This window comes from Colossoma macropomum, unplaced genomic scaffold (genome assembly GCF_904425465.1).
Source record: "Colossoma macropomum unplaced genomic scaffold, Colossoma_macropomum, whole genome shotgun sequence".
Classification (NCBI taxonomy): Eukaryota; Metazoa; Chordata; class Actinopteri; order Characiformes; family Serrasalmidae; genus Colossoma; species Colossoma macropomum.
The window spans coordinates 511,150-528,840 of NW_023495530.1; the positions used below are offsets into that span (position 1 = coordinate 511,150).

Genomic DNA, 17,691 nt, shown 5'->3' on the forward strand with positions numbered 1-17,691 from the left:
AACACACCACCACCACGTCAGTGTTACTGCAGTGCTGAGAATGATCCACCACCCAAATAGTACCTGCTCTGTGAAGGTCCATGGGGGTCCTGACCACTGAAGAACAGGGCACAAAGGGGGCTAACAAAGTATGCAGAGAAACAGATGGACTACAGTCTGTAACTGTAGAACTACAAAGTGCACCTATATAGTAAGTGGAGCTGATAAAATGGACAATGAGTGTAGAAACAAGGAGGTGGTCATAATGTTATGCCTGACTGGTGTATTTGTGCAGTACACAGTAAAAGAAACCCTGTTACCTTTACTGCACTTCAAATACTTCAACTGCTGTATTTGCTTACAGCATTTTCATATTAACCAGATAAAAAGCATCATTATAGAAAAAAACAAAGCTGAAAACAGTCAGCTTTGAGTAAATACGGCATCCTTTCCCCACAAGCCTCACTGAAGGAAAAAAATAAGTACAGTGAGTTACTTTTGACGGACAAGAGACTCTAATCAGAAAACAATGCATTTTATTTTTTTTTCCAGAAAATGCAGCGAGGAGGCTTTGTGTCGGCACGGCAACTCTCTGGAGAGAGCGGCGGAGAAGAATAGAGTGAATTTAAAACAGTTTGTTATCCGTTCACGAGCGCCGCGCACAATGGCGGCGTATGCAAATACGGCCCACTTAGAATCCATTTCATCAGCCTAATGATTTCAAGGTCAGACCCAGCCGCATAAAAGCAGAGGCAAAATGTAACGAAAACACCGCCGTCCGCTTTAGCGAGATTGGCACGCTTCCAACTTGAATAAGTTTAAAAGCTTAATGTTTAGCGCTGGGAGTCGTATCACGGCAACGAATGGGGTAAGGTTTATGACTATGTTTTTTTTTTTCACATAAAAATTAATTATTTCATCAGAAGTCATCATCATTTCTTCGTTTCCCATGGCTCCAGCGTCGGCCCGCGCTGCATCAAGGTTTCCCTAAACTGATTAAACACGACTTTTGAAACAGAATTCATACTTTCCAGACAAACTGCATGTTATTTCGGATTCTCGGAAATAATAGGACTAATGTTATTATTGCTATTAAATCTATCACTTATCTCATTTTGCAGTCGGCATCATGCCCATATCAGCAACATGTCAACAGTTTTTAACCATGGAAAAAATTGATGTTGTTCTCCAAGTAGTAAGTCAAAATGTTTCAAACCTGATACTATTTGCCATAATACAACATTTATCACCCAATTTCTCTGGATCCTCTGAATTATGAGGTTTTGAAAGCTGGGTCATTCTACAGAAACATCCATTTTTGCGTTTACAGATATATTACACTTGATAACATGTTGAGGTTACAATTTATTTACATTTTAAAATAAACCAATAAGTTATTTTAACAGTTACACCTTCTTGAACCTCAATTTCGCAATATTGTTTTTAAATCAATTATCTAGAATTCCAAGCACCACAGAAGTAAAGGATGAGGCCATATTTTGAGGTAAAAACACGTTTTTCTGCCATTTTAACTACAATAATCTATACATGAATATGGAATATATAAATTAAAAGACATAAAGAAAACAAATGCCAAATATTCTAAAATATATAATGAAACTTCTTGTCCCCAGGAGTCGTGTCACTGGTGTTACTGCATAACAAAAAATCTCTTTTTTTGAAATAAAAATTACACTGATGACATCACTCGACTTCCTTTTACCTGTTTTCTGAGGATCTATGAAGAAAAGCTCATGGTGAGTCCACTGTGTCTTTCAGTTATCAGAGATTTTCTCATTTAGCTCATGATTTCATATGAAGCTTTTAGCTGAAGTCACTGGTGTGACCGACTTTATTCTTAGGTAGTTGCGAAAAAATAGAATACAAATGGATTAAATTGCATATTTTAGTGGATATTCCAGGATTGACAACATGTGGTTTGATGCTCTGTAGCAGCCATTTTGTAAAATGCATTTTTCATTAAAAACGTCTCTGCTGTTACTGTCACTGGGGTAACCTTTCTTATGTGTAACACCAGTGACGATCGGTTACGCCAGTGACACGTATAGACAGACAGAAAAGTGGACGTTTCCTATAGAATGACCCAGCTACACTATGTAAATTTTGGGGGATTTGGAGACCTCTCTGGTGGAAATGTGCAATTGCATATAATCAACCCACCTAAATGTATGGAAGAACATTTTATAAAATGTTCTTCCATACGTTTAGGTGGGTTGAGCTTTGCTCCCCTTCCCCGGGGAGATGAATCTGATGATTGCGAGCACATTGAAAGAGCATTCAAAGAGAACTCAGTTAAACTTGGTAAAGTTTCTTCTGAGGAACACGGAAACATCGAGCCGGATCTTCTTTTTGAGCCTGTGCATGTGTTAATACGGAAAGATACATGATATGGTTCCAACCCAACACCTGTGACTTTCAAGTCATTATTTCAGGACACCAGATTATAGCTTGTTTATTTCTCCTTACTCAGACATGTTACACTTTTCTATTTTAACAAAAAACTCTCACAAGGTGAAAGTTTAAGTAGTCTAAATATGAATATTGCTATAAGTTAATATTGTTTCGCACTGAACTGTTATCAAAAGAGGCCCATAAAACCTGCTGCATTTTCAGCCTAAAAAATCTTTTTCCCCCGTTTAACCCCCAAAAATGCAACTTCTGACTTGCAATTTGAAATAACTGGGCTAATACTATAATTATTACTACATCTATCACTAGGTTTGGGTCTAGAGCTACTACTATAATATAGGCAGAACATACCACAATAGTACTACTATATATTCATAATAGAATATATCTAAAATTCATGGCAACATAAACATATGAGGAAATCTGGGTCTAAGCTGGTTTTCTCCATGAGAACAATGAACAGCATTCTCAAAATCTGTCTCTATTGCACCTCTAGTTGATACATTTGGTACTACATACATTTTTCCATACAATGACACTGGATGCCTAATTATAAAGTCGTTGAGTAGTCAAATTACAAACACTACTACATGCAAGCTAGCACTGTTCTACATTAAATTGACATCATTAAACTGGCAACTTTAGCGAAATACTCCATGCTAGAACTCCGAGCTTTGTCAAATGTGGTAGTTAAGTTCTTTGGCCACAGTAGCCCAGAATTTAAGGTGCTGGTATATAATAGTGTTGAAGTGCAATCTGTGGTGTTAGTATATAATAGTGTTTAAGTGCAGTAATAAACTTATTTTATTAGGCCTGTAGACTCGTATTAGAAAAAGCCAACAACAGCAAGGTCATGGGTTCAAATCCCAGGACTGACTGAGATTGTGCCCTTGGGCAAGACACTTAACCCCAAACCCCCACTAAAACAGACACTGCTAAACTCTTTGTGAAATGCTCAAAGACTGGCCTGCATTATTTTGATCATGTGAATGCTTTGATTAATCAAAAACACCTAAAGAACATCTCTGATTGGTCAGGGCACAATAAAACATTCCATGATTCATGAGAGACTCAGCTGTACACTGCCCTGCTATGCTCCAGTTTTTGAGGTTTGATTGGCCTGTACTTACCTGGAGCGCGTTCATAGATGCTATTGGTCACCATCGCGGGCTGTGGAACACCACCGGCATGGCTGTTCTCTGCCCGCTGGACAGGAGGGCTCTCTCTGGCCTGGCTCTGACTGTTCTCCTACAACAGGGAAAAGTATTCAGTTTAATATTATTTATGTAGCACCTTCTACAACAGACCCGCTTTCAACTAACGTGGGTGTGGAACGCTAATGAGTATGCAGAAAATCACTCCAAGGAGCATGAAGACGAAACATGGAGAGGAACCAAAAGGAGAACCCATTCTGCACCAGATAACAATGGAAAAAGACATTTAGGACACTGATAAACCTTCAGGAGTATATTTAAAGAGAAATAAGACCATGAATGTAACATCAATAGGTAATCAGTATTTTTTTTTTTAGCTATAAGTGTTTTAGTTACATAGCTATGTGCTAGTTGGGCTAGTCTTGCCAGCTCGACACAATGTGGATAGAACAGACAAAATTTGGGATCTAAGAGGGCTCCTACTTCTGTTTTTAGCTATGTATGTACTGTTTTAGTGTCTTGCCCAAGGGCACAATTTCAGTCAGTCCAGGGATCTGAACCCACGACCTTGCGGGTGATGGCTCACTTCTCCTAACACTAGTCTACTGAATTAAGGACAGAAGCTATTACAGGACAACCGTTCTTAAATTCATTATCTTCTTCATTAACTCCAAAAGAAAACACTATTAGAAACATCCTAACTGGACTAAATTCTGTCCTAACTTTAGGATAAACCCCAGAGGTGTCTTAACTTCTGGTTTAACAGTCTGTTTCTATTGCTTTATGCATTGACAGGCAGTATAGTTCACTATAACTGGCAAAATGATGTTACTTTTATCTGCACTGAAAATGGTGTTTTGACTTTGACGCTGCAGACATGATCTCTACCGCCGCCCCCCATTACACTTGTGTGTTACTTTGTGTATTAATGTTAATAAAAACCTGTCAGATGAAGTTTTACAGTGATGGTGGTGAATAATGAGGAGACAGGGTGGCTGTTTATTAGCAGAAATAACGTTTGCGCTCGGCTAAAGCGTTTGGGAAACTGAAACTGGAGACAGCGACGCTGTGATAAACAGCAGGGGGCGCTCTCACAATATTCTTAACTACAAGTTTATTGCAAGTTAGTTTCGTTTAATTTGACCTTTTTCACCTCAGTAATGCTAGATAGCGCTCAAACTACTGATTACTTTGCATGTTTACATTTCAGCTGTGCGCATATGGTCAGTTGCTAGGTAACAGACATGACAGTTGATGACTTTGATTGAGTAAGTTAAGATTTCCCAACTTGAGATAAGATAAGATGCTGTAAGATAAGATAAGATTCCTAAATCAAGATAAGATCTGCTTCTGTAATACGAATTTGTGAAAAATCTTATCTTGGCCTGTCAGATCTTAAGTTAAGACAAAAAGACAGGAAGCTTCTTTAATACGGCCCCAGAACTCATGATGCCTACACTGTATATAGAGCCATTTTATTTTCTATCCAAAACCACCAGTGAACCTGCACATCTCTTCTAACATTTGATATGTGACGATGGTGATAAAAATGTGGTAAATCTGAAAAATAAAATAAATAAAAAAATTCTGTGGGGCCTATTTTGCCTGTCAGCACCCAGCTCCTCTCATGAATCCTGAATATATTTGAGAAAGCAATATGTTTCAGGCCCAAAGCTTATCTCAAAACTATGGTGAAGCAAGGTGAAGCAATGTCTAAGGCATCAGGCAGCATATTTGTATCAATTTCAGGTAAAAGTTTCCTGTGAGTTTTTGGGGGCATTAAACACTTTGCACATCCACTGCTGTGAACAATTCTGGCTTGATCTGCTTTTCTGGAATGGAGCGTTTGGCATCAAACCACTCTGGTTATATCTTAACCATTTAATTATGTCGAAATCTTGTGAATTCTCTGGATTTCTTAAGATTCCTCTGTACAGGCATTACTATTATGTCTGATGAGTTCCATGCAACATCACAGCTTACACGACTGGCTGGTTCAAACGGAATTGTTGTCACCAGGATCTGGCGCCAAGAAGCCCTTGAAATGAGTGGTGGGGATCATCTATAGCCGTCTCCATTTATAGCTTAATGTTGATGGTAAACCGCCATCTGACTGCCTGTCCAATAACAAAAGTCTGTCACTGAAGTTAATCGTGACGAGCTGGATAGACTAATTATGAACGGGTCACAGCTGCTTCATGCAGAAGAAGTCAAGAATCCAGCTGGTAAATGATTAAAGGGGCGATTTGATACAGTTCCAGCTATTCGCGAGCCGCGGGCGACTTGTCAGACAGCACTAGTAGAGGCAGATAAGGATGCAGACACAACAAGATGAAGACGTGGACCGCAGGCTGATGTCTATTGATGAGCGTCTCTCTTTGGTAAAGGCAGCTGTCAGCTTTGGAGCAGGGGCACACAGTAGGAGAGCTTTCCATTGCCTTTATACTGTCATACTGCTCACACACACACACACACACACACACACACACACACGTACACAAGCACACACGAGCACACACACACACTCTTTATTCACCGTCTCACAAAAGCTCCGGCATATAGAGTCAGCTGAATGGACATAAAAGGTATTAGGATATCACCATATCAAAGTCCCTTCCAACGTACGCGTGCAGTAATATTGTATTTGGGGGGGGGAGAGAGAAACAGAAAAGACAAAAAGAAAGACAGAGTGAGGAGGGTAGAGGCATATCATTAGTGGGGATGATGGCTCTTTACATATGTCATGCTTTTCATATGTCTCTCGCTCCGTCTCTCTCTCTCGCTCTCATTTCCGAGTGCTTACAGATTTCTACTGGCCCGAAACAAAAGATCTTCCCTCGCTGTACACAGAGAGAGCGAGAGAGAGAGGAAAATGTGTCACAAAGTAGGTCTTCCTGTCTCAGGCTTTCACTCTGATCAGCAGGCTGACGGGGGAGAGTGCGCAATGTCTGAAACACGTACAAGAAAACTCAACGCGGCATCAGAGCAGCTACAGGAAAACGAGGGCAGGGTAAAAGATCCTGCAGTTCTTTTATGTGTCCATTTTGCAAAGCGCACTGCTAGTAAAAATCATAAATGTTGTCCATTATCCTCAAATCCACTATCCGTTTTCCTCCATCCATGCAGCTTTAGCATCAAAGCGAAGCCCTCGACCAAATCTGTTGAAGACATGAGTGGGAAACGTATCCAGGCCATTCGTTCTGAACAATAAACTTGTTGAGGTTATTTGTTCATAATGAATTCTATTCTTTACACTACAGGCTGGAAGTTTGGAAATAATGCTAACTTTGCATGCTAATGCTAATGCTAACAGGAACAAAGAATTGCAAAAGGGTTGAATTAAATATCTGCAGCAATGCTGTCTAATGAAGTGATTATTCATTAGAATCTCCTGCTGACTCTCCTGCGGAGTTTTACTGTAGCTCCACTCAAATCTTCCTGATTAACCATTCCAATTTTCCCAGTGTAAGTCAATAGACAGAGATGTTCACAAGTCAGTTAATGCAAGTTGAGATTCAAGTCTCTGGGGTGCTGGGTGAGTCTGAGTCAAGCCCCGAGTCTTTGAGGTAGGAGTTACAGTTGAGTCTCCAGTGTCTGGGGTTTTAATCTGAATTGAGTTCCAGGTCTCTGAGGTTTGAGTTCCCAGGTGAGACTTGAGTCTATGAGGTTTGAATCTGAGTCATGTCCTGAGTCTTCAAGGTATGAGTTCCAGTTGAGTCTCAAGTCTCTGGGGTTTGAATCTGAGTCGAGTCCCGGGTCTTTGAGGTATGAGTTCTAGTTGAGTCTTGAGTCTCTCAGGTTTGAATCTGCATCAAGTCCCGGGTCTTTGAGGTATGAGTCTTGAGTCTATGGGCTGTCTGATTGAAGTCTCGAGTTTCTGGTGATTGAGTCCAAGTCGAGTCTCAAGTCTCTGGGGAGTGTAACAGAGTCTTTTGTTGAGAAGTTTGTTTAGTTTTATAACTGCAGATATTGCATTTTACAAAACTAATTCCCCACTAAAACCCTGTCAGGTTTGACTTGACCCTCTTTTGATCAAACTAGGTGACAGTAAATATATTGCACAGTATTAATTGTTGGCAAATTAATTAAAATAAACTGTAAAATAAATTCAAAATCAGAAAGTCATTGCTTGCTTCCACATTTCTGGCCACCTGTATACGTCAACTTGTCTCTGTGACATCTTCAAAAGGAAGCACGTTCCACGTCTTAATCAGAGAACAATTGTGGTGGGGGGCTTGAGCCCACCAGCAAGGACAAAGGACCAACAAAAGACCAACAAAAGAGGACCCCAGATGAGACCCCAAAGCATGAGCCCTCTCTGCTACTCCCTTACAGGACTGCAAGGCAGGAGCAGGGGTGACCAAGGGTTAGATTCCCTCAGGCTAGCCCCAAGCGTCCTTTCATTAAAACCCCAAAACCGCCTTTTATCCAAGGAGCCCGTGGTGTAATCTGATTAACTAGCTAAGCAAGAAGAGGCCCAGTGTGGAGAGAGGATTAGGGGTCACTTTGAGGGTGTGATCGAAGCACCTCCATGAAAGAGATGGGGGATGGAATAAAGAGAGCAAGAGAAAATGGAAACATGGTGGACATTGTGGACATTAAGTGAAGGAAGAAGGATGCAAGTCCAAAAACTTTATTTGTTTAGTTACAGTGGAGAAATCCAGTTATAATTTTGTTTGAGCAAGTCTTTCGACTATGAAAATGTTCAGAATGAATTTCATGAATTTAATTTTGTAATGAATGGTCAATGTTCTTATAAGTGCTGCATGAATGGTTTAAATATGTGAACTTTAGAAACTGAATGATGGTTCCAGTCAAGGCAAGAACTGGGCAAGCTTGTCAATGAAGTATACAGATCCAAACGCATGACTTTGCATAGCTATCTTTAAACAGGAATTTCTTTAATTTTCTTCCCTGGATTTCTGCATGATTCAGTTGTTGAGATGCAAACAAAGTCATTCAGACTTGTTTTGACGAGAAATCGTTCATTATGCAGAAGCTTACCGATTTTGATTTCTTTACAGTGGTGGTGATAGGAACCACTCAGCATGATAACAAAGTAAACATACCATTTATTTAATATTTTTAAAATGATCAGTGAAACCATGTATTATATTCTGAAAAGTCAGTTTTCTTTGGGTACTATTTTGCCTTTAAACACTCTGCATGTACATCTTCACCATCAACTGATTTAAAGCAATATGTCTTAAGCCACAACCTTCTTAATCTCAAAACTACCCTAAATAACGTCTCAGGCTTCAGGCTCTTTATTCTTAACCTTCTGGTGGATAAACTGATGGAATTCTCCATTAATAATCTGGGTTAATAATTATTTTGGAGAAAGAATTTTCAAGTTGGGACTTGCTCAACAAAATAAAGATTTTGGTGCAAAATTTGAGAGACAACTTGACTGTGCTCAAAAGTGTTGCTCAAGAAAGGTAAAAGACTCCAAAGTCAAGCGTCGAGGATACCACAGCCCACATTAAGTACTGGACACAAGTCACTACCCTTACAATCACAAGCAAGCTAAGCATAGCATGAGAGACTTATGGACTGGATGCAACACTGCGTTGCCTTGATAGATCCAATTACAGAAAGTCACCAAAATTATGGGCAAATTTCAAACAGTTTCAAACAAATCTTATAAGCTTGGTTTACAAAAGCTGTTTAGTGTGTCTCGCCTCCCACTCATTCTCTTATCATGCAATTCTGTCTGGGTGATTAATGGCATATTGATCAGCCTGCCTGCATGTGATTAATAGGGAATGCATCACGGTCGACACATCACCTTTTATTGAGCGGTCATTAGAGCCCTCACCAATCGCCATCCATCTCAGACTAGATGGGGCGGGGGATAGGCTAATGCCCTCCCATGATGCTCTGTTGTCTGGAGCCAACGTCAGATTCCACAACTCAAGGTGGAGTCAATAATCATTTGTCTTCATTTTTATCGAGCAGCATTGAAGAGCCATGTCTGCACTGATGGACCGTTCTAACTTGACCTTGGATCCAGAGTAAACTTGGTTTCAAGTTGAATGCCACAGCATGGTTTAATGGGACATATTTCCAAAATTGAGTAAACTGCACATCTATCCAGGTGGGCGCTGGAATCCACTCATCCTTTCATACGCAGCAAGCACATGCAAGGAAAATTAGGGCCTGGAAGGAAAATTAAAGGATAAAAATGTACAGACAATGGGGGTGAGGAATATCTAAGATCCAACATATATATTCCTTCAGAAAAATGCAAAGAAATTCTTTATGATTTTTCTGGCCACTTTTCAAAAGACCTTATCATATCTTGAAGCATACAAGGCATCAAGAACATGACTATTAAGCTTAAAACAGAGGTGTCCAGTTCCAGTCCTGGAGGGCCAGTGTCCAGCACAGTTTGGTGACTTATCCGATCAGCTGTGAAGGACTAATGAGGCATTCAGATGAAGACAAAATCTATCAAGTGCAGCTCTTTTCATTGTTGTCTAAGGCAGGTTTTCTCAAACTAGTCCTAGGAGCCCCAGATCATTCAGATATTTGCTTCAACCTACCTTGCAACATAGGGACATCAAAAAAGTGTGAACCATCTGAGGTGCCTAACGACCAGTTTGGGAAGCACTGGTCTAAGAAGCAATGTGCATTGTGGCTGAAAAGCACTTCTGTAGCACACATTCAAGCTGAAAAATGTCAGAGTGTCAGGCATCATCCACAGCTGACCAATCAATATCAAGGATGCCTTTCCTCTAGTGCCTCATCCAACATGGAGTAAACGCTGGTTTTGTCTGTCTTTGAACACCTGGACCTGTACAACACTGGACACAAAAATGACCATGCTTTTACTGTAGAAAAGTGTTTTTTTGTTCATTTATATATATACATATATATCAGTTTCAAAATGTTTATTGATCATCTTAAATTGCTGTCTCATGTTTACCTACTTGTCAATCAATCACATTAACCCACCCCTAATGCTGCACTCGACTAAAGCCCATAACTTGGAATATTCAACCTTGAACAAGGAAAACCCTAAAAAATATCCCTCAACTGGCAAATCCTGCTGGGAAATTCCCCAAGGTGTTACTTTTATCACATCAAAAGCAGACAAACTGTGACCACTGATGAAGGACTAGAACATGACCAACACAAACTGTATGGCAACAGATGAGCTACTGTCTTTGACTTTACATGTACAAGGTGGACCAACAAGGTATGTCTAATAGAGTGGACAGTGAGTGGACAGTGATTAAAAACTCCAGCCACACTGCTATGTCTAGCTTGCTGACTCGCTTTCATGGCACCCATGCTTTTTTCCACATATTGAAGCTTGAAAAGGACAATTCCAAGATCTGACTTCCTACTTCACAAGTTAAAACGGATGCAGCATAAGGGCCTCCAGGGAACACCTCTGGCTATGAAGCTTTAGGTCTTTGAGGACAATGAATTAAGTGACCACAGGAACTGAAGAAGGTGAGGGATACCACCACTACATTGGATAAAGAAAAGGGATTTTACGGTGCTTCTTGATGTTTATGGGGGTACACATGCCTAAACTTACCCGATCACTAACAGAAGGTGGCCCCCAATGAACACGGCGAGATGTCTGAAACAAAAAGATTTAACACTACTGCAGAAAACTTTTTTATATAGGGAAAAGCATTTAGTGTTTGGGTGGCACATCCACTTTGGCAAATGGGAAGTTCATGCGCAAAACCCTACAAAGGTTTTAAACTGTTACAGGTTTGAGATTTTCAGCCAGTGACCACTGAGCAAGGCACGAGAGCAGGCAAGCTCAACAAAAGCCCCATCGTGTTGTCCTTTAAAGCTTCAGATTTTAGCATTTACATTGGCAGCTGAATTTACACAACGTCTCTTTACTCAACAACTTCACAAAGACTTTCTTCCTGTCACCAGAGGGTTCACTTCATAACAGCTAATAAAGAAAATATCATAGTCAATGTATACTGCTTGTCTCAAGTCAAATGAGAATTTAACCTTCGTCTTTGGGGAAAAAATAGCAAAAGATGCCTCCTAAAAAAGACCAAAGAGGGCTACAAAGAGAAGATTATGTAATACACAATTTCCACGCCATGTTATATGTTCCACAAAGCCTCATTTACAGAAATAGAAAGGAAATGCAGGAAAATCCCAGAAGGAGAGAGCAAGGAGAGAGAGCATGCAGAGATTTCGGAACTTTTATTAGACAAACAGAAATAGATACAGGGAGGAAGTTAGTGCATCAAAGTTTTCAAGAAAGGTGGAATAATTAAAAATCAACAAAAAAAATTAGATAATAAGATTTTCCATAAATATATAAATGAATAATGAAAGAAAAAAACAATTGCACAAATTATTTACAAAAGTTAGTACAGAAATGGGAAGCAACAAGGAAAGAACAAGAAAAACAAGTTACTGGCCATCATTAGTATCTGTTCGTAGAGATCAAAAAAGAGCTCAATTTCTCATAAGAAACATGATATTCTGCATATTAAGTTTCTACTATCCTTTTAAGGAGCTCTACACTGCGGTGACCTGTGCGGACATTCTGGGGTCTACGCTGACCTTTACATAGAAGTGATTTGGCACGAACACGTGCATTCTCGAAACTTCACTCATTTACACCAGCAAACCCACAAATGTTTAGAGGCCACCAGAGAGCCTATAGTGGCTATACTTGTGGTAGCGGTGGATGAGCCCCCATGGCCCAGGTTCAGAAGCCCTGCGGCGGAGAACGGGTGGTGCAAGATGCGGCAGGGGCTGAGGTGGGGCAGCAGGGGCTGCAGCTGGGCATACCTGGGCAGGGGGGCGCTCCAAAGATCGCAAAACCACCAGCTGTATGGTTCCTCGCAGGTTGCCCTCCATGGACATGGAACGCCTCAGGGTCTCCATGGCGTCATGGTTGGAGCGACCGAGAAGGGATTCACCGTTGACAGCCACAAGCTGGTCATTCACCCGGAGACGCCCATCCTGGGGGGAAGGGAAAGTGACAGAGATAAGCAAGTGAGGGAAGAGAGAGGATTAGTGGGGGAAGCAACTTTAAAGCAGTAGTTTGGCAAAACAAGCATCATGACTAAAATCTAGTGGATCAGTCAAGATGTGTTTATGACACAACCATGCTTATTTAGTTTTGCACAGGAGCTACGAGGCTAATGTGGCTAACATGTAATAGAGGCTTACACCTCACCAATTTAGCATCATGTAAATCATTGCACTTGCATCAATTTGTGAATTAATCTAAAATATATTTGCTGTGGTTTCCAACTCTGTTTGAAATACTGTATAATTGCTTGGCTGAACTATCACCTTTAAGTGAGTTTAAAGTCATTTTAATACACTAAATTAGATACATTAATACATTTGCTGTTATTTAGTGCTTTTAACAATGAAACCTTTGCGATACTGTAATCACAGTCCCACATTACCCTGCAAAAAAATGATTTCTTTGCAAGGGAAAGTATGTTTAATCCTTTCAGCATATCTCATATTTACATTTTGAGATTGATTTAAGAACATTTTAATATTATTGAACTTATTGCAAGATGTTAGTATTGGTTTTAAGAATTTTAATCTATTGAAAGTGTCATAAGTTTACTTGTTTAAAGTGGTGAGGATAGATAATGTTGCTTGTTTCTGGAAATGATGTTTGAAGTGAGCAAAATTATCAGCAAAACTTTGTCAGTTGTCATGAAAAAAGCCTTTTATGAACATCTATAAACGGCTAGTCTACCAAGAGTCAGTTGTCCTTGATTTTTTTGAAATTGTAAAAAGAGCCTGCTGTAACTGATGCATATTGGAATAGGCCTTCATAGATGTTAATGTAGGTTTATGTCAGTTGTCACTGAATTCTTATATAAGTGTCATGCATCCTTACAAATGGTGTTCTTCAGTAAAGTATTGCTTAACTATCTGTCAGTGGAATAAGGCAACTTTGCAACATAAAATGACTTAAAACAAGAAATAAGATTAAAAAAAAAAGTTACAACATTTTTACATCAATTTCAAATTGAGGAATTTTAGATACATCAAGTAGATTTGAAATGACACAGGGCTTTATGATGGTGATGATGATGATGATGATGTAAAAGCTTTATAAGTTATTAAAACTTATCCCATGATGTGTCTACTGCAGTTTTGGTGACATAAACATTCTCACTACAACATATTGGCAAAAAGTGAAAAACTGCAATTCCGATTAGTTCACAATACTTGCTGACGGTGACATATCATCACTGTCATATCATAACCTTGCAAGTCATAAGCTCAGTTCGAAATAGCCCATTGCGTACTGGTAATGTACTGTGCACAAAAGTAAAGTGTATTATATTAGGCTTATGGGACATGACGGTAATTACGCCTTTCTGGATATTACACTATCTACCAGGGGCGCCCAAACCTTTTGCCTTGGATGGCCGAAGTGCAGTGGTCGTGGTGGCCTAAGAGGCCAAAAACACAGCACACGAAGAAGGTAGGTATGTTTCAAATATTTTTAAAAACGTTACTTTATGATGTTATTTTGTTGCATTTTTAAAGGAATATAAGATTATAATAAGTTGTATGTACAGTCATGTGCAAGGCTTGGGCACCCAAATTTCATGTTTCATTGATTTTTTAAGTGAAAGGAAGTAAAAGCATCCCCTATAGAAAACACACTTCTGCACATTTTAATACACGATTACTGTTTGTTTGCTGAATTTAGTATTTTGGGTAAAAAAATAAAAGTAAAAAAAATGTAAAATGTGGCCTGTGCAAAAGTTATGGCACATTTTATACTTTATGTCTTATTTTTATTCCAATATGCTAGAAACTCTAAATAGACATTGTGCTCTAATGTTTCATATTTAAGTGTGTTCTCTGCAGAGAAAATCAACAGAACATTATTTTTCCGGGGTGTTCAAACATTTGTGACTGTCAAACAGCCACACTTTGGACAGCTATATACTGCTGTGAAACGTCGAATACAATAAATACAGGTGCACCGTATGCTAGTTTGAACACAGACATTGCATGAAAATATGATAAATCGATCAATATTGTCCTTTACGTCTCCTTAAAAGTTACCTTTCCAGTGAGACAAGACACGCCATGTTGTGCCTAACTTAATTATTCAGATTCACTGCACTATAAACATAAATAGTAAAGGGTTAAATGTATTCACACTCTGAATTCAGACTGAATGTAGAGTATGAAAAGACAGGAACAGAGTGAATTGGATTAGGGCCCACAGCTGCAGTCCTCCAAACAGAGCTGCACAAAAGAGATTAGCAGCTAAAAGCTGCCGGAGTCGCCCAAGTCTCCTCATTGTCTCCCAGTCTCTGGACATGGGTGACCTTTAGGCTGGGTCATTAACCAATGACTGCTGTGATAGTGACCTGCTTAAAGGGGACTTTAATGGTGGGGACTTGAAGAGGCACACGGTGCCTGTGAGAGTTTCTCCTTGTAAGATGATGTATCTGTCTCTAGAGAATGGCTCTGCCTTCCCTCCGTGCTAATCAGTGTAGCTTTTAAAGCCTTCATTAGCATTAATGAGGCTGATGTGCTGTGTTTTTCACATGGTAATCAGTCATAAATGCCAGTGGATTTCTATACTATAGAGTGCCTCCCCTCACACGCAACACCTGCACATGTATGAATATCAACTCTATGGGACACTGTCAGCAGCTGCATGTCCTATAGCGCCAACATTTTGTCTTTTGGGGGGTCGTTATAGTCATTTCTAGGGAGGTAAGCATTCAAAAATGTCCAGTTTTGACTGATCAGGTTTGATTTTCCGTTTATTTGCTTTAATACACTCAGTTCTCCAAGAATAACTTTTATTAACATTAAAAAAAAATTTAATGTTACTACATTGGTTTTCAAGTTTACTTGACAAAGTAGTTGCTATGGTATCCCAGGTGGTTGCTAATATTGGTTTCACCAGGCCATTGATGTGGTATCCCAGGTGGTTGCTAAGGTTTCACTAGGCCATTGCTGTGGTATCCCAGGTGGTTGCTAAGGTTTCACTAGGCCATTGCAGTGGTATCCCAGGTGGTTGCTAAGGTTTTACAATGACATTGCTATGCTATCCCAGGTGGTTGCTAAGGTTTCCCTAGGCCATTGCTGTGGCATCCCAGGTGGTTGCTAAGGTTTCCCTGGGCCATTGCTGTGGCATCCCAGGTGGTTGCCAAGGTTTCGCTAGGCCATTGCAGTGGTATCCCAGGTGGTTGCTAAGGTTTTACAATGCCATTGCTGTGACATCCCAGGTGGTTGCCAACGTTTCCCAGGTGGTTGTGGTGGTTAAGGTTTCCCTAGGCCATTGCTGTGGCATCCCAGGTGGCTGCTAAGATTGGTTTCACTAGGCCATTGTTGTGGCATCCCAGGTGGTTGCTAAGGTTTCACTAGGCCATTGCTGTGGTATCCCAGGTGGTTGTTAAGGTTGTACAATGCCATTGCTGCGGCATCCCAGGTGGTTGCTAAGGTTTCCCTAAGCCAGGTAGTCCCCTAAGTCAGATAGTTGCTAAGGCTGGTTTTACTAGGCCATTACTGTGGTATCCCAGGTGGTTGCTAAGGTTGGTTTCACTATGCCATTGCTGTGGTATCCCAGGTGGTTGCTAATATTTGTGTATATGTGTTCTAGTGCATGAGTCTGTATGTAAGGTCTATAATGGACAGTCTGAAAGATGTCCTTTGTGACATCATTTGTGGTGGTTGGATTTAAACATTCTCAATATTACAGAGTTAATTTTCTTATGTGTATTATAATCCCATTTAAACTCCACAATCAATGCAATGTTTCATGCTCCTAGCCTGAAAACTGCAACTAAGAAGACGATAACAAAGAACAGAAAGTTGGCTTTGTCAATCCAACATAATTAGAACACAAGTTTATTTTAAAAACAAAAAAAAAATCAAAGGCATAGTCCCGTCTGTCCTTCTAAAGGCTGAAATCGAATGCTTGTTTTGGTCGATTTTCAATTTTGATTAATAATTTCTAATTATTTCGAGACAAAGATGACCACATCATGCATCTGTTATTTTCAGGTTTGCTCACAACCACTACATCTATCTTTCAGTTTTTGTGTTCATCTCTCTATCTCTCTCTCTCTTTTAGGTGCGAACAGCCATAGAAACCAACAGAGCTGAATGAAAGAGAGGGTGATAAGGCTGAAAGAGGGAGGCTGGATGAAAAGCAGAGCTTTTGAAAAGGTTTTCCCTCGTGCTCTTTCAGGCTGGAGTGGCGGCGATGAGGCCTGTGGTTGGCTCTTCACTGGAGAGCTGATAGGGGCCGGCGGCACTGCCGCAGCTGCTAGCCCACACTAGATTAGTCGGCTGATAGGGGACAGTGGGGCTGCCCTTATCTACACCCAGCCACTAGAACTGCTCTGTTCTTTTATGCTGTGCTGAAGAGAGGAGATGATTCATGCTTCAAAATAAGAAACTGCTTAAAAGTGTAGACCTCTTTTTAAAAGTCAAAATAAGCCTAGCTCTTATAATGTAAATATACATAGTATATACATAGCTCTTAAGATTAGCTCTCTCTTAGATTTATAAAAACACACAGCTCACAAATCACACACTGTAATACCTGTAGCACTCTGGTGCTGCTGTTCATATGCCAGGTTGGAAACTTGCTTTCATCACATTTTCACATCACATGGACACGTTATAAAGCTCTACTTATAAAATCTGTGTGAACGTTTTACAAACGAAGCTTCAGATGCTCAAAACGACCAATCAAGTGGCTCAACAGGCACATCTTGACAACAAACCTGCATTAAAGTTAACCTGAAATCTTTTTTCTTTACCCTGTTAGGTCATGTCCCTGTTTATATAAAGCACAGTTCACCATATTCCATTGTTTAAAAGACATAATTCTTGATTTTCTGTTCTCTTCCATCAAAATATAATGACATCTGCCTGCCTTTAAAACGCCTACTGAGATTACATTACCGTGAACCAGCGGCAGGAAACTGTATTAACCAATTAAATCATGTTTCACCTTCCCCCTCCCACCACCTCCACCTATCATCAAAGCTAAGATAAGAGACCCTCTGTGTTACCATGTTTCAATCAGAAGTACATCACGTTACCGAAAGATAATTAGTTATAAAATCCCATCAACTATAATTCCAAGATTTGGCTTTCATGGAACTAAGCTCCT

General features: G+C 40.0%; 1 protein-coding gene across 1 annotated transcript in view; it reads right to left on the bottom strand.

The window, feature by feature from the left end:
* The window catches only part of pard3ba (par-3 family cell polarity regulator beta a), a 263,259-nt gene that overhangs the window by 99,615 nt on the left and 145,953 nt on the right, over nucleotides 1–17,691 (bottom strand). Inside the window, exons 12-13 of the mRNA XM_036562820.1 lie at nucleotides 12,348–12,521; nucleotides 3,540–3,657 (exon numbers count right to left, since the gene is read on the bottom strand). Coding sequence (XP_036418713.1) covers nucleotides 3,540–3,657; nucleotides 12,348–12,521 — 292 coding nt within the window. The remainder of the gene's footprint in view (nucleotides 1–3,539; nucleotides 3,658–12,347; nucleotides 12,522–17,691) is intronic.